Source organism: Pelecanus crispus, chromosome 1, assembly GCF_030463565.1.
Source record: "Pelecanus crispus isolate bPelCri1 chromosome 1, bPelCri1.pri, whole genome shotgun sequence".
Lineage (NCBI taxonomy): Eukaryota > Metazoa > Chordata > Aves > Pelecaniformes > Pelecanidae > Pelecanus > Pelecanus crispus.
Window position 1 is genome coordinate 149530473 of NC_134643.1, and position 23898 is coordinate 149554370.

The 23898-nt window shown below is 43.8% G+C and overlaps 1 protein-coding gene across 6 annotated transcripts in view; it reads left to right on the plus strand.

Moving 5' to 3' along the window:
* ASMTL (acetylserotonin O-methyltransferase like) overlaps positions 1 to 23898 on the plus strand; it is a 40668-nt gene that overhangs the window by 14046 nt on the left and 2724 nt on the right. For 2 of the 6 annotated variants that reach the window (XM_075705477.1, XM_075705486.1), the window contains 7 exons: positions 10957 to 11270; positions 11316 to 11383; positions 13760 to 13922; positions 15746 to 15930; positions 17946 to 18075; positions 19196 to 19339; positions 19879 to 20001. In XM_075705477.1, coding sequence (XP_075561592.1) covers positions 10957 to 11270; positions 11316 to 11383; positions 13760 to 13922; positions 15746 to 15930; positions 17946 to 18075; positions 19196 to 19339; positions 19879 to 20001 — 1127 coding nt within the window. Of the gene's footprint in view, positions 1 to 10956; positions 11384 to 13759; positions 13923 to 15745; positions 15931 to 17945; positions 18076 to 19195; positions 19340 to 19878; positions 20002 to 21724; positions 22517 to 23898 lie in introns of those variants that run through there. The other 4 variants (XM_075705462.1, XM_075705448.1, XM_075705470.1 and 1 more) reach the window with 2 other exon arrangements.

Genomic DNA, 23898 nt, shown 5'->3' on the forward strand with positions numbered 1-23898 from the left:
ACCTCAACCTTAGAGGCACGGGTGCGTGAGTTGCAAGGAAAAACTATTAGAAAAGGCGGTTCTCCCAGGAAAATTGCAGCTCCAGTTTCCAGTGAGCAGTTCCCAAGACAGAGTAAGAGGGCTAATTTTACTTCCGACCTTGATCAGGGGACTTTTGATTCACATTTACAGGAAGTGAACAGCGAATACTGTGACCAGTGTTAGAGGGGCCCTGCCTCCAGCCAGGTGGAGGAAAGGGACAACCGGGTTTACTGGACTGTGTGGATTCGATGGCCTGGAACGTCAGACCCACAGGAGTATAAGGCTCTAGTGGACACTGGTGCACAGTGCACGCTAATGCCATCAACCTATAGAGGGGCAGAACCCATTTGTATTTCTGGAGTGACAGGGGGATCCCAACAGCTAACTGTACTGGAAGCTGAAGTGAGCCTAACTGGGAATGAGTGGCAAAAGCACCCCATTGTGACTGGCCCAGATGCTCCGTGCATCCTTGGCATAGACTACCTCAGGAGAGGGTATTTCAAGGACCCAAAAGGGTACCGGTGGGCTTTTGGTATAGCTGCTTTGGAGACAGAGGAAATTAAACAGTTGTCCACCTTGCCCGGTCTCTCAGAGGACCCTTCGATTGTAGGGTTGCTGAAGGTTGAGGAACAACAGGTGCCGATTGCTACCACAACTGTGCACAGGCGGCAATATCGCACCAACCGAGACTCCCTGATTCCCATCCATAACCTGATTCGTCGACTGGAGAGCCAGGGAGTGATCAGCAAGACTCGCTCACCCTTTAACAGTCCCATATGGCCAGTGCGAAAGTCTAATGGGGAGTGGAGACTAACAGTGGACTATCGTGGCCTGAACGAAGTTACACCGCCGCTGAGTGCTGCCGTGCCAGACATGCTAGAACTTCAATATGAACTGGAGTCAAAGGCAGCTAAGTGGTATGCCACAATTGATATTGCTAATGCATTTTTCTCCATCCCTTTGGCAGCAGAGTGCAGACCCCAGTTTGCTTTTACCTGGAGGGGTGTTCAGTACACCTGGAACCGACTGCCCCAGGGGTGGAAGCACAGCCCCACCATTTGCCATGGACTGATCCAGACAGCACTGGAACAGGGTGAAGCTCCAGAACATCTGCAGTACATTGATGACATCATTGTGTGGGGCAACACAGCAGAAGAAGTTTTTGAGAAGGGAAAGAAAATAGTCCAAATCCTTCTGAAGGCTGGTTTTGCCATAAAACAGAGTAAGGTCAAGGGGCCTGCACAGGAGATCCAGTTTTTAGGAATAAAATGGCAAGATGGACGTCGTCAGATCCCAATGGATGTGATCAACAAAATAACAGCTATGTCCCCACCAACTAGCAAAAAGGAAACACAAGCTTTCTTAGGCGTTGTGGGTTTTTGGAGAATGCATATTCCAAATTACAGCCAGATCGTAAGCCCTCTCTATCAAGTGACCCGGAAGAAGAATGAATTCAAATGGGGCCCTGAGCAACAACAAGCCTTTGAACAAATTAAACGTGAGATAGTTCATGCAGTAGCCCTTGGGCCAGTCCGGGCAGGGCAGGATATTAAAAATGTGCTCTACACTGCAGCCGGGGAGAATGGCCCTACCTGGAGCCTCTGGCAGAAAGCACCAGGGGAGACTCGAGGTCGACCCCTAGGGTTTTGGAGTCGGGGATACAGAGGATCCGAAGCCCGCTATACTCCAACTGAGAAGGAGATACTGGCAGCATATGAAGGGGTTCGAGCTGCTTCAGAAGTGGTTGGTACTGAAGCACAGCTCCTGCTGGCACCCCGACTGCCGGTGTTGGGCTGGATGTTCAAAGGGAGGGTCCCCTCTACACATCATGCAACTGATGCTACATGGAGTAAGTGGGTGGCACTGATCACACAACGGGCTCGAATAGGAAACCCCAGTCGCCCAGGAGTCTTGGAAGTGATCATGGACTGGCCAGAAGGAAAAAACATTAGAATATCACCAGAGGAGGAGGTGACACGTGCTGAAGAGGCCCCACTGTATAATAAATTGCCAGAAAATGAAAAGCAATATGCCCTGTTCACTGATGGGTCCTGTCGTCTTGTGGGAAAGCATCAGAGGTGGAAAGCTGCTGTATGGAGTCCTATACGACAAGTCGCAGAAACTGCTGAAGGAGAAGGGGAGTCGAGTCAGTTTGCAGAGGTGAAAGCCATCCAGCTGGCTTTAGATATTGCTGAAAGAGAAAAGTGGCCAGTCCTTTATCTCTATACTGACTCATGGATGGTGGCAAATGCCCTGTGGGGGTGGCTGCAGCAATGGAAGCAGAGCAACTGGCAGCGCAGAGGCAAACCAATCTGGGCTGCCGCACTGTGGCAAGATATTGCTGCCCGGGTAGAGAACCTGGTTGTAAAAGTTCGTCATGTAGATGCTCATGTACCTAAGAGTCGGGCCACTGAAGAACATCAAAACAACCAGCAAGTAGATCAGGCTGCTAAGATTGAAGTGGCTCAGGTGGATTTGGACTGGCAACATAAGGGTGAATTATTTATAGCTCGGTGGGCCCATGACGCCTCAGGCCATCAAGGAAGGGATGCAACGTATAAATGGGCTCGTGACCGAGGGGTGGACTTAACTACGGACAGTATTGCACAGGTTATTCATGAGTGTGAAACATGCGCTGCAATCAAGCAAGCCAAGCAGTTCAAGCCCCTTGGGTATAGTGAACGATGGCTGAAATATAAATATGGGGAGGCCTGGCAGATTAATTACATCACGCTCCCACAGACCCGCCAAGGCAAGCGCTATGTGCTCACCATGGTGGAAGCAACCACTGGATGGTTGGAAACATATCCCGTGCCCCATGCCACCGCCCGGAACACCATCCTGGGCCTTGAAAAGCAAGTCCTGTGGCGACATGGCACCCCAGAAAGAATTGAGTCAGACAACGGGACTCATTTCCGAAACAACCTCATAGACACCTGGGCCAAAGAGCACGGCATTGAGTGGGTGTATCACATCCCTTACCATGCACCAGCCTCCGGGAAAATTGAGCGATACAATGGATTGTTAAAGACTACCCTGAGAGCAATGGGTGGTGGGACGTTTAAACATTGGGATACGCATTTAGCAAAAGCCACCTGGTTAGTCAACACCAGGGGATCTGCCAATCGAGCTGGCCCTGCCCAATCAAAACTTCTACGTACTGTAGAAGGAGATAAAGTTCCTGTAGTGCACATGAAAAATATGCTGGGGAAGACAGTCTGGGTTACTTCCCCCTCTGGCAAAGGCAAACCCATTCGTGGGATTGCTTTTGCTCAAGGACCTGGGTGCATTTGGTGGGTAATGCGAAAGGATGGGGAAGCCCAATGTGTACCTCAAGGGAATTTGATTTTGGGTGAAAATAGCCAATGAACTGAATTGTATAATATTAATTGCTTTATAATACTGTATGTTATCTCTTAACTATATGTTATCTCTTAACTGCATGTTAATATAATAATATAGTAGGTTAATATTAAGTATATAATACTATATATTATGATTGCTATATGCCGCATCAATGGTATTGCAGTAAGAATTGCCCAGCTTAATGAAAATGAACTTTGATGAAACCATGTTGGAATGAGAACTGACTTCAGCATGCAACAGTCCAACACTGCACACCACCTCTCCTGCTCTGAAAGACTGTGATAACAGATGGAACCCAAAGTCATGGGCTAAATGAACTCAATGGACATTTTAGAGGGATGGGCCATAGACGAAGGGAATGATATCTGTGTGTATATCAAGATAGGGAAAGCGGTGGTGATTAATTAGAACACATTGGAAAGGGGAGGGCCTGTGCATGACGTAGATGGTATAGAATAAGGGGTGGATACTGTCCTGGTTTCGGCTGGGATAGAGTTAATTTTCTTCCTAGCAGCAGGCATAGTGCTGTGTTTTGGATTTAGTAGGAGAAGAATGTTGATAACACGCTGATGTTTTTAGTTGTTGCTGAGTACTGCTTATGCTAGTCAAGGACTTTTTCAGCTTCCCATGCTCTGCCAGGCGCACAAGAAACTGGGAGGGGGCACAGCCAGAATAGTTGATCCAAACTGACCAAAGGGCTATTCCATACCATATGACGTCATGCTCAGTATATAAACTGGGGGGGGTGGCCGGGGAGCAGCGATCGCTGCTCGGGAACTGTCTGGGTATCGGTCGGCGGGTGGTGAGCAATTGCATTGTGCATCACTTGCTTCGTGTATCATTATTATTATTATCATTATTATACTGTTACTATTAGCATTACTATTTTACTTTATTTCAATTATTAAACTGTTCTTATCTCAACCCAGGAGTGTTTCTCACTCTTACTCCTCCAATTCTCTCCCCCATCCCATCGGGGTAGGGGGAGTGAGCGAGCGGCTGCGTGGTGCTTAGTTGCTGGCTGGGGCTAAACCACGACAGTCCTTTTTGGCGCCCAACGTGGGGCTCGAAGGGTTTGAGATAACAACAGATTAACCAGAGTGTATTAAGGAGTCTGTTAACAGTTGCCGGTCACGATATTAGTTCTTCTGATCTGCACCATGTTCTTTTTTTTGCAGCATGCGTTAAAGCTTGCTGTCAGTTTGTGTAGTGTGCTATGCTCTGCAGTGATTCATGATCTTTTGCTTGGGAGGCTCCTTATCAAAACCCTGACCTTGAGCATTCTTTGGTATTTGGGTTTCATACAGAAGTCACTACTGTACTTCTGGTACTATCTTATAGAGAGAGTTAGCAATTATACTTCTTACTCTGAGAGGCTTGTTGTGGAGGAAATACAGAATGGCACCTTTGCTGCTTTCTTCTATGATGTTTCCTCCTTCATTACAACAACTTTCCTGTATCTTGAACACCCCTGGGCAGTTAAGATACTTCTATTGATAATTCTTGGGAATGTTGTTTCCGTTTTGATAAAGGTCAGTAAGCAGTTTAAAAATACCATCCAGAGATCTACCCCAAGGCTGGATAGTTATGAGTGGCAGGGTGTGTGGGAACGTATGCGCAAGTACCTAGGGCAGTGGGGACCTCCAGTGTTTTGGAACTTCACCCCTGAACAAGTGCAGAATCCTGAAGAATTAGTAAAGTATTTGGAAGAAGTATGTTGTCACCCTGGTAGCTCCAGAGAGACACAAATCATTGCAACATGCTGGGGACTGGCCCATGCCTATCGAGCCGTGGTCAACGCTAATCAGTACCCTCAAAAGAAAGAGAAGGTCTCTGGATCTGATGACAAAACAACAAGCACTGTGGCTACTCAAACCCCCACTACAGGCCCTGCGGCTACTCCAACCCCCACTACAGGCCTTGCAGCTACTCAAACCCCTGCCCCAGGCACTGTGGCTACTCCAGCCACAGCCATGAGCACTGCGGCTACTCAAACCCCAGTGACAGACACTGTGGCTAAACCAGAGAACCAACCTGCGCCGGTATCAGTTGCCCCTATACAGAAGAAAAAATACACGAGGAAATCAGTTCGTTTAGTAAGGGATGAAGATGAACCAGGGCCATCACGAGAACCAGAGGAGGAAGAACCCATAAATGAGATGGTGACCACCCGATCCCTATCCCTGAGTGAGCTGCGAGATGTGCGAAAAGATTTTGGTCGTCATCCAGGCGAGCACATCATCACCTGGCTGCTCCGATGCTGGGATAACGGGGCCAGTAGCCTGGATTTAGAGGGTAGGGAAGCCAAGCAGCTGGGATCCCTTTCCAGGGAAGGGGGCATTGACAAAGCAATTGGAAAAGGGGCAAAACCGCTCAGCCTCTGGAGGCGACTTCTGTCAAGCGTGAAGGAAAGGTATCCCTTCAAGGAGGATGTTTTATACCGCCCAAGCAAATGGACCACCGTAGAGAAAGGTATCCAGTACCTGAGGGAATTAGGCGTGCTGGAGGTGATTTACAGTGACCTGAATGATGAGCGGTTAACCAAAGACCCAGATGAAGTCAGGTGCACACAATCCATGTGGCGGAAGGTGGTACGGAGCGCACCAGCATCGTATTCCAACTCGTTGGCAATACTAGCCTGGAAAGACGACGAGGCACCAACGGTGGATGAAGTGGCTAGACAACTCCGGGACTACGAAGAAAAGCTCTCTTCCTCCCTACGGGCCTGTGTCTCGGCTGTGGAAAAACTGTGCCAAGAATTCCAACAACTCAGAGAGGATCTGTCCTACTCCCCACCTGCACGGACCAGTGTCTCAGCCATTAGGAGTCAACGTCCCTATGCTCAAGAGAGAGGATATAGAGGATACACACCACGGGGCACCCTGTGGTTTTACCTGCGTGATTATGGAGAGGACATGAGGAAGTGGGATGGAAAACCCACCTCAACCTTAGAGGCACGGGTGCGTGAGTTGCAAGGAAAAACTATTAGAAAAGGCGGTTCTCCCAGGAAAATTGCAGCTCCAGTTTCCAGTGAGCAGTTCCCAAGACAGAGTAAGAGGGCTAATTTTACTTCCGACCTTGATCAGGGGACTTTTGATTCACATTTACAGGAAGTGAACAGCGAATACTGTGACCAGTGTTAGAGGGGCCCTGCCTCCAGCCAGGTGGAGGAAAGGGACAACCGGGTTTACTGGACTGTGTGGATTCGATGGCCTGGAACGTCAGACCCACAGGAGTATAAGGCTCTAGTGGACACTGGTGCACAGTGCACGCTAATGCCATCAACCTATAGAGGGGCAGAACCCATTTGTATTTCTGGAGTGACAGGGGGATCCCAACAGCTAACTGTACTGGAAGCTGAAGTGAGCCTAACTGGGAATGAGTGGCAAAAGCACCCCATTGTGACTGGCCCAGATGCTCCGTGCATCCTTGGCATAGACTACCTCAGGAGAGGGTATTTCAAGGACCCAAAAGGGTACCGGTGGGCTTTTGGTATAGCTGCTTTGGAGACAGAGGAAATTAAACAGTTGTCCACCTTGCCCGGTCTCTCAGAGGACCCTTCGATTGTAGGGTTGCTGAAGGTTGAGGAACAACAGGTGCCGATTGCTACCACAACTGTGCACAGGCGGCAATATCGCACCAACCGAGACTCCCTGATTCCCATCCATAACCTGATTCGTCGACTGGAGAGCCAGGGAGTGATCAGCAAGACTCGCTCACCCTTTAACAGTCCCATATGGCCAGTGCGAAAGTCTAATGGGGAGTGGAGACTAACAGTGGACTATCGTGGCCTGAACGAAGTTACACCGCCGCTGAGTGCTGCCGTGCCAGACATGCTAGAACTTCAATATGAACTGGAGTCAAAGGCAGCTAAGTGGTATGCCACAATTGATATTGCTAATGCATTTTTCTCCATCCCTTTGGCAGCAGAGTGCAGACCCCAGTTTGCTTTTACCTGGAGGGGTGTTCAGTACACCTGGAACCGACTGCCCCAGGGGTGGAAGCACAGCCCCACCATTTGCCATGGACTGATCCAGACAGCACTGGAACAGGGTGAAGCTCCAGAACATCTGCAGTACATTGATGACATCATTGTGTGGGGCAACACAGCAGAAGAAGTTTTTGAGAAGGGAAAGAAAATAGTCCAAATCCTTCTGAAGGCTGGTTTTGCCATAAAACAGAGTAAGGTCAAGGGGCCTGCACAGGAGATCCAGTTTTTAGGAATAAAATGGCAAGATGGACGTCGTCAGATCCCAATGGATGTGATCAACAAAATAACAGCTATGTCCCCACCAACTAGCAAAAAGGAAACACAAGCTTTCTTAGGCGTTGTGGGTTTTTGGAGAATGCATATTCCAAATTACAGCCAGATCGTAAGCCCTCTCTATCAAGTGACCCGGAAGAAGAATGAATTCAAATGGGGCCCTGAGCAACAACAAGCCTTTGAACAAATTAAACGTGAGATAGTTCATGCAGTAGCCCTTGGGCCAGTCCGGGCAGGGCAGGATATTAAAAATGTGCTCTACACTGCAGCCGGGGAGAATGGCCCTACCTGGAGCCTCTGGCAGAAAGCACCAGGGGAGACTCGAGGTCGACCCCTAGGGTTTTGGAGTCGGGGATACAGAGGATCCGAAGCCCGCTATACTCCAACTGAGAAGGAGATACTGGCAGCATATGAAGGGGTTCGAGCTGCTTCAGAAGTGGTTGGTACTGAAGCACAGCTCCTGCTGGCACCCCGACTGCCGGTGTTGGGCTGGATGTTCAAAGGGAGGGTCCCCTCTACACATCATGCAACTGATGCTACATGGAGTAAGTGGGTGGCACTGATCACACAACGGGCTCGAATAGGAAACCCCAGTCGCCCAGGAGTCTTGGAAGTGATCATGGACTGGCCAGAAGGAAAAAACATTAGAATATCACCAGAGGAGGAGGTGACACGTGCTGAAGAGGCCCCACTGTATAATAAATTGCCAGAAAATGAAAAGCAATATGCCCTGTTCACTGATGGGTCCTGTCGTCTTGTGGGAAAGCATCAGAGGTGGAAAGCTGCTGTATGGAGTCCTATACGACAAGTCGCAGAAACTGCTGAAGGAGAAGGGGAGTCGAGTCAGTTTGCAGAGGTGAAAGCCATCCAGCTGGCTTTAGATATTGCTGAAAGAGAAAAGTGGCCAGTCCTTTATCTCTATACTGACTCATGGATGGTGGCAAATGCCCTGTGGGGGTGGCTGCAGCAATGGAAGCAGAGCAACTGGCAGCGCAGAGGCAAACCAATCTGGGCTGCCGCACTGTGGCAAGATATTGCTGCCCGGGTAGAGAACCTGGTTGTAAAAGTTCGTCATGTAGATGCTCATGTACCTAAGAGTCGGGCCACTGAAGAACATCAAAACAACCAGCAAGTAGATCAGGCTGCTAAGATTGAAGTGGCTCAGGTGGATTTGGACTGGCAACATAAGGGTGAATTATTTATAGCTCGGTGGGCCCATGACGCCTCAGGCCATCAAGGAAGGGATGCAACGTATAAATGGGCTCGTGACCGAGGGGTGGACTTAACTACGGACAGTATTGCACAGGTTATTCATGAGTGTGAAACATGCGCTGCAATCAAGCAAGCCAAGCAGTTCAAGCCCCTTGGGTATAGTGAACGATGGCTGAAATATAAATATGGGGAGGCCTGGCAGATTAATTACATCACGCTCCCACAGACCCGCCAAGGCAAGCGCTATGTGCTCACCATGGTGGAAGCAACCACTGGATGGTTGGAAACATATCCCGTGCCCCATGCCACCGCCCGGAACACCATCCTGGGCCTTGAAAAGCAAGTCCTGTGGCGACATGGCACCCCAGAAAGAATTGAGTCAGACAACGGGACTCATTTCCGAAACAACCTCATAGACACCTGGGCCAAAGAGCACGGCATTGAGTGGGTGTATCACATCCCTTACCATGCACCAGCCTCCGGGAAAATTGAGCGATACAATGGATTGTTAAAGACTACCCTGAGAGCAATGGGTGGTGGGACGTTTAAACATTGGGATACGCATTTAGCAAAAGCCACCTGGTTAGTCAACACCAGGGGATCTGCCAATCGAGCTGGCCCTGCCCAATCAAAACTTCTACGTACTGTAGAAGGAGATAAAGTTCCTGTAGTGCACATGAAAAATATGCTGGGGAAGACAGTCTGGGTTACTTCCCCCTCTGGCAAAGGCAAACCCATTCGTGGGATTGCTTTTGCTCAAGGACCTGGGTGCATTTGGTGGGTAATGCGAAAGGATGGGGAAGCCCAATGTGTACCTCAAGGGAATTTGATTTTGGGTGAAAATAGCCAATGAACTGAATTGTATAATATTAATTGCTTTATAATACTGTATGTTATCTCTTAACTATATGTTATCTCTTAACTGCATGTTAATATAATAATATAGTAGGTTAATATTAAGTATATAATACTATATATTATGATTGCTATATGCCGCATCAATGGTATTGCAGTAAGAATTGCCCAGCTTAATGAAAATGAACTTTGATGAAACCATGTTGGAATGAGAACTGACTTCAGCATGCAACAGTCCAACACTGCACACCACCTCTCCTGCTCTGAAAGACTGTGATAACAGATGGAACCCAAAGTCATGGGCTAAATGAACTCAATGGACATTTTAGAGGGATGGGCCATAGACGAAGGGAATGATATCTGTGTGTATATCAAGATAGGGAAAGCGGTGGTGATTAATTAGAACACATTGGAAAGGGGAGGGCCTGTGCATGACGTAGATGGTATAGAATAAGGGGTGGATACTGTCCTGGTTTCGGCTGGGATAGAGTTAATTTTCTTCCTAGCAGCAGGCATAGTGCTGTGTTTTGGATTTAGTAGGAGAAGAATGTTGATAACACGCTGATGTTTTTAGTTGTTGCTGAGTACTGCTTATGCTAGTCAAGGACTTTTTCAGCTTCCCATGCTCTGCCAGGCGCACAAGAAACTGGGAGGGGGCACAGCCAGAATAGTTGATCCAAACTGACCAAAGGGCTATTCCATACCATATGACGTCATGCTCAGTATATAAACTGGGGGGGGGTGGCCGGGGAGCAGCGATCGCTGCTCGGGAACTGTCTGGGTATCGGTCGGCGGGTGGTGAGCAATTGCATTGTGCATCACTTGCTTCGTGTATCATTATTATTATTATCATTATTATACTGTTACTATTAGCATTACTATTTTACTTTATTTCAATTATTAAACTGTTCTTATCTCAACCCAGGAGTGTTTCTCACTCTTACTCCTCCAATTCTCTCCCCCATCCCATCGGGGTAGGGGGAGTGAGCGAGCGGCTGCGTGGTGCTTAGTTGCTGGCTGGGGCTAAACCACGACAAGTAGCAATACTGACCTTTATATTTACTTCATGATTTATAAATTGAAGTGTTGAGCCTAACTAGTAGATTTAATCCACCTGTAACTTGAGTACACTGGTCTTTATTCTAGACTCTGCAGTACTGGTGGATTATTTGTGTTCTGTGCTACCTTTACTCTTAACCTTAATTAGATGTATGTCGTTTTTGCTTGCTTTCCACTAGGGACAAGGCTGGTGGATATGGAATCCAGGCCCTCGGTGGAATGTTAGTTGAGTATGTCCACGGAGACTTCTTGAATGTGGTGGGATTTCCTCTGAATCACTTCTGCAAAAAGCTAGCAGAATTGTACTATCCGCCCCCTAAACATAATGTACAGCGTAAAAAGTATGACTCTATCCCTTCCGTGGATACTTTTGAGAACCTAAGTGATGGAGAAAGTGAATCTTCAAATTTCACAGAGCACAAAGGTACTAGTAAATTGGACAGCAGTGGGATGTGTTCCTCTGGAGCTCTTTACAATTTCGAAACCAGTTCTAGTGTCAGAACTGGTTTTATGGTACCTTTGGAAAATCAGAATGGAGTGTCAGAAAGTGGAGCAAAACTTCCGTCTAAAATTCTAGAGCTGTTGGATGGTTTTAGAGCTTCAAAGGTAAGGGAAAAAATAAAACTACTCATTACATTGCTGACTGATGTGATTGTTTCATTTGACTTCAGTATATAGCAGGTAATGTCAAATACTTGAGCTAGTGTAAGAATGTATTAATAATTAGTATAAAAGGACCACTGAAGTACCAGAGAATCTAAGATAGCTGAAACTTCTGGTGCATGGCAAACACTGGGTTTTTTTGGTATTTGCTTTTGTCTGTTCTATGAAATTTCAAGTACCTATTTGATAAAAATTTTTGTCTCTTGATTGTTTTTTTGTTTTTTTTTACTGATCACAAGAGCACAATCAAGCAGGAAGTTACCTTTATATACTCTGCAAAGAAAGCATTTAATATCGTTAATTTATCTGACTTAACGTACACAATTCTTGTCACAGTTTTATATTTCTATTATAACTTTTAATGCTTAGCATTAGAATTCTGTGGAAGATCTTAATTTTTTTATTCCCTATCAAGGAGATTATTTTTTTATACCCTGTTTCATGTTCCAGGTATGTTTAGCTGCTAATCTCCATGCAGTATCTGATGGAGACATACACATAACAGCTTAGAAACAGAAGGTCACATGCTCTGTGTAGCAGCCAAGTGTGATGGGAAACAAGTAGCTGGATGTTTTAAGTGCTGCCAAGTTTTCTACTCACAGCTCCAGTGTAGTGAAGACAACAGTGAAGAACGTGAAGGAGAAATGAACACCAATCATTCTAATAGATCACTGATCTCCATCAAGTCATTCATGTTTTAGGAAGAGGTGAAAAAACTGCTAAAGTGGCAGTGAAATGACAAACCTGGAACTAAAGTTAAAACTTGAGAGAGGATGGAGGGAAACACACAAGACAGTGCACAGTGGTTTTGCTGAAACATTGAAAAGTTGTACTTGGATCTGAAGGAAAACCATAGTGTGGTCACTGTAGACCTGTGGGCATGCTGCTTGCAGGCATGCAAAGCAGTATTGAGAGATTTGGAATAAAGCAGCCTTGAGATTTCCACGTTTGTGAACTTCCTTGTGTATCCATAGATACACAAGGAGCAAGTCTTGATGTATTTGAATGGGTGAGATGATGCTTAGCATTTCTTCAGTTTAAGAAAAAAAAAAAAAAAGAGAATCATCAGCATTTTGTTGCACATTATGTACACTGTTTCCAGTGATGTGATGCCAAATTTGGTTTTGTGCAGTGAAGGATGGTGGAGGCCGTAAATAGAAGCAGAAGCTTTCCTTTCCCACTAATCCAGGGTAAAGTCATAGTATGAAGTGCTGAGTTTCATGTTGAACTAGTGGGAATTTTTTTTCCTCAGGGCTTGGATCTTTGCAAAATTAATTACCAGTTGCCATGAACACTTGCTGTGATCTGACAAAACTCATCATCTCTTCACTTGTAAAATAGGGATAAGAGCACAAAAGCATTTAGTTCACAAAAGCTCTCAAGTTCTATTTCATTTTGATTCTTGAGTGTTGTTTCAAGGACTTCATAAAGCAGAGTGAAATCTCCTGCAGGCAAAGATGTTGCCACCTATTTTACTCTGAACAGCTGCTGTTGCAGAACAGGAGGGGATCAGGGTTAAACTATACTTTCTCAAACTTAATATGTTCTGAATTTGCATAGTCTGATCCGTACTCAGACCTCTGGGTTTTTTTCTTCTTTGTTTTATTCCCCACCCCCATCCTCCTTGAACTGAGAATTACAGAATGGTAGAAAGAGTGATTTGGGTCAGCCAAGTTTTTGACCTTATCATCTTCTCACCTTCTCTTTCCTGTTCTTATACTTTCCAGGTGATATCAGTCCAAAGATTGGGCAGGTCTTGGAAGCCAAATGGTTGTGGACTAGATGCAAGTGGCTCAGTATTGTGAAAGCCTGGATTATAATAAATCCCAGCTATATGTTCTTATTAGAATAACAGAGGAAACATATTCAACAAGAATAACTCGATGATCTTATTAGAAATGTGAAAAGAGGATGAAGATGATACAATATATAGACACATAGTACCAGACCTTACTCTCAAAGTTAATCTCTTTTTCTCCTTACGGAACAAGCTTATGGATGGGGATATGCTAAATATCTGAATGAAGAGGTGATCTTCTGTATGAAATCTGTAGGCTGAGTTCCAGTATATTTTGAGTTCCCTTCTCTCCCAAACACCTCTGTTAAAAATTCTGTTACTTGTCACTAAGATAGTGAAACCCCTTAGGAGGGAAGGAGAGGTATCATAGCAATTTTTAGGAGTTTTGTTAAACTGTGTTGCACTTCTTAAAGAACAGTACTTGTGTAGAATAATTCTAGGCCAAAGGTATAGTTCTTTTCCTTCTTGATTGCAGTCTTTTAAACACAACATGCTAACAGGTTTTTTTTTCCCATGTGTAGGCTCTGTTTGTAGCCTCTAAGCTGAAGGTGTTTGATCATCTGAAAGATAAAGGTCCACTGAAGGCTGTGGATATTGCAAATGAGGTTGGAACCTCTGTGGGTGGAACAGAAAGACTCCTTGATGCATGTGCTGCTCTTGGATTACTGGAGAAAACACCACAAGGTGACTTAATTTCTCCTCCCTGCAACTGCATATAGTACTGAAAGACATGCAGGACTGGAGGAGATGCTTTGAAGGTCACAGGATCTGACTTGATATTGTGGGTAACTTGGATCTGGGGGAAGGGGGAATGGATTGTTGCTTCTTTGCTTTCATTAGTAGTAGCTGGAATTGTGTCATTTGGGAGCAGGCTTTATCTAACGAACACATTCAGGTGGTCTTAGAAGAATCCCTAGATTCCTTTTGCTTTCTGGACATAGTACGGACCAAATTTCAAAGAAAAAGTTGTGTGGGCAGTCCCAGTGAGCAGCGTAGCAGCTCAGGTGTATAATCTGTGCTTGGGTTACAAAATGCCACGCAACACTGTAGGCTTGGGGAAGAGTGGCTGGAAATCTGCCTGGTGGAAAAAGGCCTGAGGGTGTTGGTTGACAGCTGGCCGAATTTGAGTCGGCAGTGTGCTCAGGTGGCCGAGAAGGCCAACAGCATCCTGGCTTGTATCAGGAAGAGTGTGGCCAGCAGGAGCAGGGAGGTGATTGTCCCCTGTACATGGCACTGGTGAGGCTGCATCTGAACACTGTGTTCAGTTTTGGGCCCCTCACTACAAGAAAGACATTGAGGTCCTGGAGCATGTCTAAAGACAGGCAACAAAGCTGGTGAAGGGTCTGGAGCACAGGCCTTATGAGGAGCGGCTGAGGGAGCTGGGGTTGTTTAGCCTGGAGAAGAGGAGGCTGAGGGGAGGCCTTATTGCTCTCTACAACTACCTGAAAGGAGGTTGTACTGAGGTGGGTGTTGGGCTCTTCTCCCAAGTAACAACTGATAGGATGAGAGGAAATGGCCTCAAGTTGTGCCAGGGGAGGTTTAGATTGGATACTAGGAAAAATTGCTTGACTAAAAGGGTTATCAAGCATTGGACCAGGCTGCCCAGGGAAGTGATTGAGTCACCATTCCTCGAGGTATTAAAAAGACCTGTAGACGTGGCGCTTAGGGACATGGTTTAGTGGTGGACTTGGTACTGTTAGGTTAACAGTTGTACTTGATGATCTTAAAGGTCTTTTCCAACCTAAACGATTCTATGATTCTATCTAAACTAAGGACCAAACTCCATTCCCTGCTGCAGCAATGCAGAGTCACAATCTTCAGCAGAGAATCAGGGTTTTAACAAAGAGAGCTCTGGAATGTGTCCCTCTTCATGGACAACAGCTTAAATTTTGGTGCCCAACAGGAACAGCGCTCGAAGGTGTATGTAGGCGAGGGAGTCAGTATTAGGATTAACTTTTTCAGTCTGCGCTATGTAGTTACAAGTTTCCATATACATCATTTACATAGTAAGACTTGAAATGGTCAAGTGCCAAGAAAAGGAAATAGAGGCGGCTTTCAGCTCTGTTAGAAAAAGCCCTAAAGGCAAAACATACTGGAAAAAGCTTGAATTTAAAAGAAGCCATAATCTAAAGAAAATTGCAGTCAAGAATGAGGAACTTCTGATACTCTCCCTTGAATATCAGGTGTAGTAACTGAGGTACTCTGTTTTTGAAAAAAAAACCCACCACCAAAAAAAAAAAACAACCAAACACAGAAATAAAAAATTGGTGCCTATCTATATCCTTCAGCATCTAAATTATTTTTATAAACAAAGTACCTGCTCCTTTAAGAATGAGAAGACATTTAGAATTATTTCATAGAAATCTTTGCGCATAAAAATAATACAATCCTAAGATCAGGATTTGCTAGCTATTTAACAGCTACACAGGAAAACATGCCTTCAGACTTTAAATGACAGTTGTAAAGTACTGAAACAAAGCTGGTTACAATTGTTTTCTTCCCATAAGGTTACAGTAATTCAGATTCAGCAAATACCTACCTGACCTCAGATGGTGAATACTCACTTCATGGCTATATTATCCACTCTAATGACCACATTTGGCCTCTCTTCACAAACTTGGAGTCTGCTGTCAAAGAAGGCAGCAGGCAGAACCATCGAGCCTTTGGAAAGAAAGCAGAGGATTTATTTAAGGTAATGTAAATTTTTATTAGTATCAAAACTAGCTATGAGAAGCCCAGAACTGATCTAGGGGCAAATGGGGACTGAGCTGTCTTAAGAAATTTGGGCAATCTCAGCAATGGTAGAAACACAATGCAGCTCACTAATCGCAGACTTACGTTCCCTTCAACTTTAGGCTCTAAAATGCTTGAGCAATCACAGAATATACTGGGAAATTTGAGTGCTGATGAAAATTCTCTGGCTAAAATGCTGCCCATCCAGCTAACAACCTCTCAGAACAACCTCAGGGCCTGTTTAATTTACGTTTATGTGGCCTTTTTATAACACCAGGTCCTTATCACATATGCACTCCTTCCATATTGAATGCCAATCACTTAGTGCTGATGTGCATCCAGTTCAATCTGTGCTGACAGTGTAATCAAAGCTGTTTTCAAAGTTGATTTGTGTTGATGCAGTGGAGAAGGGATCCAATCTCTTTTATGAAGGTTTGTAGTTTTGTATATGTTTCAAGCTGGTATATATGGCTGGTAAGAATTGTAATCCTTTCTTCTATCTGTTTTCATCTCTGTAGCATCCCTTTTCCAATGCTAGTCCAGGTGGATATGTTCAGACTGGGGAATCACTTAGAGTTATAACTAGTCTACCTTGTCAATTATCCACCTGGTGAAGCAGTTTGGGGGGGCATAAATATTTGTGCCTGTTTAAGGAGAGTGCTAGTAGAGTGAGCAGGAGAATATGTCAGGACTTCATCTGTGACAGCAGTGCTGGCTTACGGTGTACTTTAGACTACATCCTGAGGTTCTTAATTTATACTTAACTTCTAGATGCTGATGAAGCCAGTCTCCTAAAGGAGATGTCTGCATCCCTCATATACAGCTGATGGAAGGAAATAAGGGCTTTTGGGAACTTAAGAAGGTCCTGTTAGCCTAATGTTAGTACCTAGATTACTGGTGGACAGAACCTCCTTTAAGAATCCTTCAAAGGCTTTTTTAAACAGAGCTTAGAAACTTTGCTTTAGGATAGATACTGCATTAGATGCTTAAATTTATGTGCAAGTTAAGCATTTTAACGCAGGTGAACTGGATCTCATCCTTTGTTAAACATCTGGATTACCAACCTGAGTTTGCTTGGGTGATGCTTGCAGCAGGAGTCACTACCGTTCAGGCCTAGGCTCTATGTGTACAGGGTAGTATGTCCAAACAGAATATGCAGGCTGCCTGCGGCTCTATGGATACCACAGCCTGGAGATACTTCCACTTCATGGTAACTATAAAGCCAGACATAACTGATGAAGTGTGTATGAAAGTGAGACATAAAAGGCTTCATGTTTATGTATCATTTCAAAGGGAAAGGCATGAGGTTCTAGTACTGAATGCTTGCATCTCACCTAATCAAAAAAACCCAGTATGAGCTTTAATGTTGCTGGTTTTAGTTTATCGTCCAATCATCTAGTTATTTTCCCATCATGGGAGAATAAATGTCAGAATTAAATGAAAGCAATTTGTGAGTATATCAAGAAGAAGGAGGAACACTTTAGGAGACTGAAAGAAAAAGATCAGTCTGCCCTTTCAAGCAGTTTAAAGTCTGGAGAAATCTTGCTGTGGAGCAAATGTGTTAGTAAATGTATATCAAAGGCACAGTATTTCTTTAAAACCACTTTTCAGATTACCCCTTCTTCCTGCTGTGCTGCCTCAGTTTCAGTGGGTAGAAGTGTTGAATTTAACAGCCCTTGGGACATCACCAGGACCAGCTTCAAACCAGCCAAGTGTATGTCCTTTGAGGTGCACTGCAAAAGATGTCTGTGTGATCAGAATTTTGGAGAGGATGCAAAAATCTGCTTATCACTACAGTGAAACAGCAAAGGACTTGAATGAGCAACTAGTCAATGGCATTTTTTAACTGATCTTTTAATTTTAGAATTCTAATGTTAATGGTGTGTACCTACTTCCTTGGTTGTACATAGTTTTAGTTAAGTAATGCAAATAAACTTCAATTACTGTGCTTTTCCCCCCCACCCCCCTTTTTAGGACTATTATCACAGCCAGGAGGTGAAGCAACGTTTTATGGCTGCCATGCACAGCATTGCCCACCTGACAGCAAGAGACGTGGCTACAGCATTTGATCTTTCACAGTTTAAATGTGCTTGTGATTTAGGAGGTATTGCCTGTAATTGAACTTGTATACAAATTAAATGGAAAAGCTTGATTTCAGTTCTATATTTTATTACTTAAAACATATGTATATTTGTACCAGAACCCAGTAATATTATCTACTGTTATTTTTCTGGTATTGTAGTGTCAGAATAAAAGGACTGAGTGAAGTTAACTGGAAGCAGAGTTACTTAAATGGTATTTCAGTAGTTTGAAATAAGTGAGTGTTCGTCACAATCAGTTACATACTGACACAGCTCAACACAGAAAACAAGATGGTTTGTGGCTCAGCTGATAGAATATTGGGCTGGGAGCTCCATTTTCAACTGTGCTGTTGCTGTCCTTTGGCATGTCTAAGATTTTCAAAAGTAATGAAGGTTTTATTTCTGAATACTTCTATATTGGGGTGTCAAACTTGAAACACTGCACTGCCAGAACAAAAAGTTTTGATTCTTTTAGAATGGGTTTGTTTTGTATGGTGTTTTGATTACTAATATCTAAGATGACCACCAAAATGTTTAAGAGCAATGATACACCTGAAGAAACTCTGCTTGTTAGTGTCCTTTTTTTCCCTGTGCTTGGGGTTGCACAGAGTGTTATTACACAGGGAAAGATCCACTGAAGGAAGAAAACTTTACTTAGTGCCTGGGGAGGTGGACAGCACGTCAGAAGAATTAACACAACACTGGTGCAAACTTTGCCACTTGTGCAGAGACTCCAAGACTTTACCATCCCTGTCCTTCACTATGCTGGAGAGTATTTGTCAAACTTCCTATATCAGTGCTTTGTAAATGGTAGATAGTTCTATAGTTCTTCATCCACAAATTACAAGTCCTTGCCTTTTCATTAGTGTTCTTCTTCCCCCCTCCAAAAAACCCTGAGGTACTGGTATCAAAGGTCATATTAGCAATTCTATGACAGCAAGGAGTCATGCCTGCATTTCCTAAGCTTTAAAGCGTTGCTCTGTCCACCAGGAAATGTTATTGTCCACGTTCATTGTGAACTGACTGTCTACCTCTAATTCTGATTTGATGTCTCTATTTTAATGTATATACAGCCTTGTCTTCAAAAATGTCTTGAAATGCTTGGAGAAAAGACTTGATTTGACTTTTTTAAATTTTCAACAGGTTGCACTGGAGCTCTGGCTCATGAATTAGTACAAATATACCCAAATCTCAAGGTCACAGTATTTGACCTTCCAGAAGTCATTGCAAACACCTCTTACTTTCAGCCTTCAGGACAACACACAGCTCCAGTAACATTTGTATCAGGTAAATGTAACACATGATCTTTTGTCTTATTTCTGTTATCCTGGAGCACAGAGCAGGCTCTTTCACTACAGAAAATGGTGTGCTACCCTGCTCTGAGCCCAAACCTGTGTCTCAGTACAAGGCAACAGGGACACTGTATTTTGCAATCCTGTGGGGATAAAATCAAACTGGCTATGGCTGGAAAATGTGCATAAATAAGGAAGGATGAATTAGTCATTTCTGAGGCTGCATGTCCTTGTCTCAGGCTTTTCTTTTCTAGGCAAAATCAACATGGTGGCTGCAAAGGACTTTGTCTCCTTCCTTACTACAGGCTTTCTCTCCATTTTCTCTCCATGTTACAGAATACTTACCTGTGATCTGCTCTTCTCTTTAATTACACTTTGCTTATCTGCAAATCATTGCATCCCTATACCTGTTCATTCTTGTTTCTTTCTTTACCTCTGCTGAAGCTCCTACTTGCTCCACAATATTTACATTTCATTTTGTAGTAATGTACTCTGTGGTTTCTGTAGGAATGTACTAACTCTGCTTTCCAACAGGTGACTTCTTCAAGGATAATCTTCCGGAAGCAGATCTTTACATCCTTTCACGTGTTCTTCATGACTGGCCTGATGAAAAGATACATGTGCTGTTAAGCAAGATATCAGCTGTATGCAAGCCAGGTAAGTTTTCTCATCTTGTGGGATTAAAGGTGCATGTTAATGCATTAACATAATGAGTAATCATATGAAGTTCATATTGAAAAAGTGTATTTTTCTGTCCAATCATAGTAGCCTTTGCTTGAATGTCTATGCTTGCATTGTGGTAATACCTACTAAGAAAAATGGAAACAAAGCTGCTAATAAAACTATATAAAATAAGCCCTTACTATAGTTGCAGGCTTCCTGCACAACTGTGTCATCTCCACTCTCTCTGCCATGCCCAGTCTTTCTATAGTTGCAGGCTTCCTGCACAACTGTGTCATCTCCACTCTCTCTGCCATGCCCAGTCTTTCTGACTAAGCCCTGTATCATCAAATAACTAAGCATGTGCTTATTTCTATACATACAAGTAATCTAACTAAATTTCCTTTAGGTTAATCAAGAAGCAGCAATTTGTTTTACTATTGAAGAAGTGGTTTGTTTTGCTACCTCAGTAGTGCCCAGAATATGGTAAACTGGAGTTCAGCACTACTTTATGGACAGATTTCGTGAGAAATATGTAGCCTCTTCTGCTTTCCCCTACATTTGAATCATGGAATATCTTAAGTTGGAAGGGACCCATAAGGATCCTCGAGTCCCAGTTCCCTGCTTCTCAGAGGACTACCTAAAACTAAACCATATGACTAAGAGTGTTGCCCAGATGCTCCTTGAACTCTGACAGGCTTGGTGCCATGACCGCTTCCCTGGGGAGCCTGTTCCAGTGACTGACCACTCTCTCAGTGAAGAACCTTTTCCTAACATCCAACCTGAACTTCCCCTGATGCAGCTTCATTCCATTTCCTTGTGTCCTATCACTGGTGACCAGCGATGAGAGCAGCACCTCCCCCTCCACTGTCCTTGCTTGAGGTTGTAGACTGTGATGAGGTCTCCCCTCAGCCTTCTCTTCTCTAGGCTGAACAAACCAAGTGACCTCAGCCGCCACTCCTAAGTCTTGCCCTTGAGGCCTTTCACCATTTTGGTTGCCCTCCTCTGGACACACTCTCATAGTTTGATGTCCTTCTCATATTGAAGCACCCAAAACTGCACACAGTACTTGAGATAGGGCCACACAAGTGCAGTGTAGGGTGGGACAGTCACCTCCCTTGACCGGCTAGCTATGCTGTGCTTGATGTACCCCAGGACATGGTTGGCCCTTTTGACTGCCAGGGCACACTGTTGGCTCATATTTGGACAGTACTAAAGATCAAAGGAGAAGACAAAAAGCAGAAAAGCCTGACTGCTAAGATCAACTGATTCCTTAATCCAACAGGATTAACTGTAGCTATGAAGTTTGTTTCATAGGAGAGTGTTCAAAATTAGATGTATGCCAAAAAGCATAATCCTGTTTATGAAAGAAAATTGTGGGTGACTTAATCTTCTTATGCAAAGATTGGGGTATGACAGATGCTTACAGCAGTTGCTTGGTTCAAATGGAAACAGTAAGACTGAGTTTAAGAGCATAGTCAGGAAGTGATCTGAACTTCATTGAAGTGGAGACAGTGCTCTATGCTCCCCCTTACTTTTAGCAATTAAATGGTTGCTTCCAGGAAGAGATTACTGAAAATAAAGTTCTGTCACTGATTTCCACTGAATACCATTAAAACACTGGTCTGAGGGACCTCTGTAATTGTCTCTGAACAAAACACCAAAAACTTGAAGCTTGAAATACTTTACTGAACCACTTTTGGTTGTTTTGGAAATGCAGGAAGTGCCTTGCTAGTGGCAGAAATTGTGCTTGATGAACAGAAGACTCACCCTCCTAGAGCTGTACTACAGTCCCTCAGTATGACTGAAGGCAAGCAGAGAAGTGGCTCAGAATATGAACAGCTACTGCAGAAATATGGATTCACAAGTGTACAAATTAAGATCACAGGAAACTTATTAGATGCTGTTTTGTGCTTCAAGAAGAATCTGTCAATGTAGTGTGACCAGAAGCAAACTGGGATGCTGAATTTTTACACCACTTGTGCAATATACCCACCATCAACCAGCACATATTGTCAGTTTACGATCATTTTGACTCTTTATCTGAAGCTTAGTTGTTACAGGCCTTGAATAAAAGTTGGACTGCAGCTTCTGCAGATGTGAGTTCTATGCATTTTAAAAGTGTCTGGGGCAGGCCGAAACTCCTGTGTATTAAATACCTTCATGTCCAGTTCTTTTGGCTAGTTTGCAGACCGTATTAAGCTTAGATTTGACATAGCTGTATAGCATGTCAATTTAAAATTACAAGCTTTTATGAGCCACATTAATACCTTAGTTTTCTTGGACCTTAAAATTAAAGAGAATTCTCTCTCTGCAGTGTATTCAGTGTACCACTGCTCATTTTTATCAGAAATGAAAAAATAAAAACAAATACTGTACCATCTCTCTGAATTTGGGGATGCTAGTCCTCTTTTTCATTTTTCTGTGGGGCTTTACTCAAAAACATCTCAAGGATACCCTTTTTTAGCACTTCTTCCACAGGCAAAAGTGAAAATAGGACAAAGCTCAAACATGTTCCTACAGCAGCTGTAATGTCACAGAGAAACTTCAGCACCCTCTGACCTCCAGTCACAGTATGTACCCACACAGGCTGCAGTAGAGAGCTGTTTCTATCAGTTCCTATCAGTTTCAGGTTTTTCTGAATATGGCCATATATATGCTTTCTGTCTCATTACTTGAGATGAGTTTTAGGATTTATGGATAAATTCTCTTATGAAAATTAAAAATAGAAGTTATTTCATGTTCCAGTCTTTAATTGGAGAAGTACATACTGTATCCCATCTCTTCAAGTCTTCTCATTTGTCTCTAATATCACCTCTCCAAAAGTTTATTTTTTCCTGATACTTCATTGATTTTTTTTTTTTTTTGCTATTTGAAGTGGACTTTGTAGTGGAAGCCTTCCTGGAGATTAAAGTTGCACTTTCAAACTAGCTTTCTTCTATCAGTTGTGAGTTTCTTGCCTGTCACACTTCTACAGCAATAATCCCAATAAGCCAGTGTGAAAGAGGCTGTGCCTATGCTGAGTCACCAACCTCAGCAAATCAAAGAGAGTTGATGAGCAAGGTCAAGAGTTGCATCTGCCTGGTAGACTCTGTCTTATGTTACTTAATCAGAAGTTACTTTGCTCTTTGAGCACTGAGTAAAGCAAAAGTGCCACAGTGATTCAATTCATCATGAGAAACATGCTTATTACAGAGCATTTCAGCCACACAAAATCAGGGAAACATCAGACTTTTACCACATTGGGTTTTTAATTCTTAGCAGATTTTTTATGAATGGAAATTTGACTCATCTCATCTGTACAGACATTTAAAGAGATGAGGCAAAATATTCAACAACTGAATAAATTTAAAATGTTTCTTTCCCATATTGACCTTGCCATTATGCTTAACAGGTTTGTATTTTGAGAGAGACTCATTTCAGCAATCAAGACGTTTCCCGTTTCATAGTTGTTCATAATGCTGTTCTTTAAGCTGCTATAAGCTGTTTGAGTCAGAAAATTTGGCACACCCCCTGTAACTGTCACAGACTTTAAAACTGTGCCTCTAAGTACTATGTATCTGACTGTAAAATTTAAATAGAATGTGCTTGACTACCACACAACCTCAATGTACTCTGTGATTAAAGCACAACACTATACACACTAAGCATTAGTCCCTTGGGCTTGGTGTCTGTGGTAATGCACCGCAGCTTTGCACTCTCAGGATAATTAAGCGTTGGAGCAGGTTGCCCAGAGGGGTTGTGGAATCTCTGTCCTTGGAGGTTTCAAGATCTGAGAACAAAGCCCTGAACAAGCTGAGCTGACTGTAGAGCTGCCCCGCTTTGAGTGGAAGGTTGGAATAGAGATCTCCTGTGGTCCATTTCAGCCTAAGCTCTTTTATAATCATTTGATGT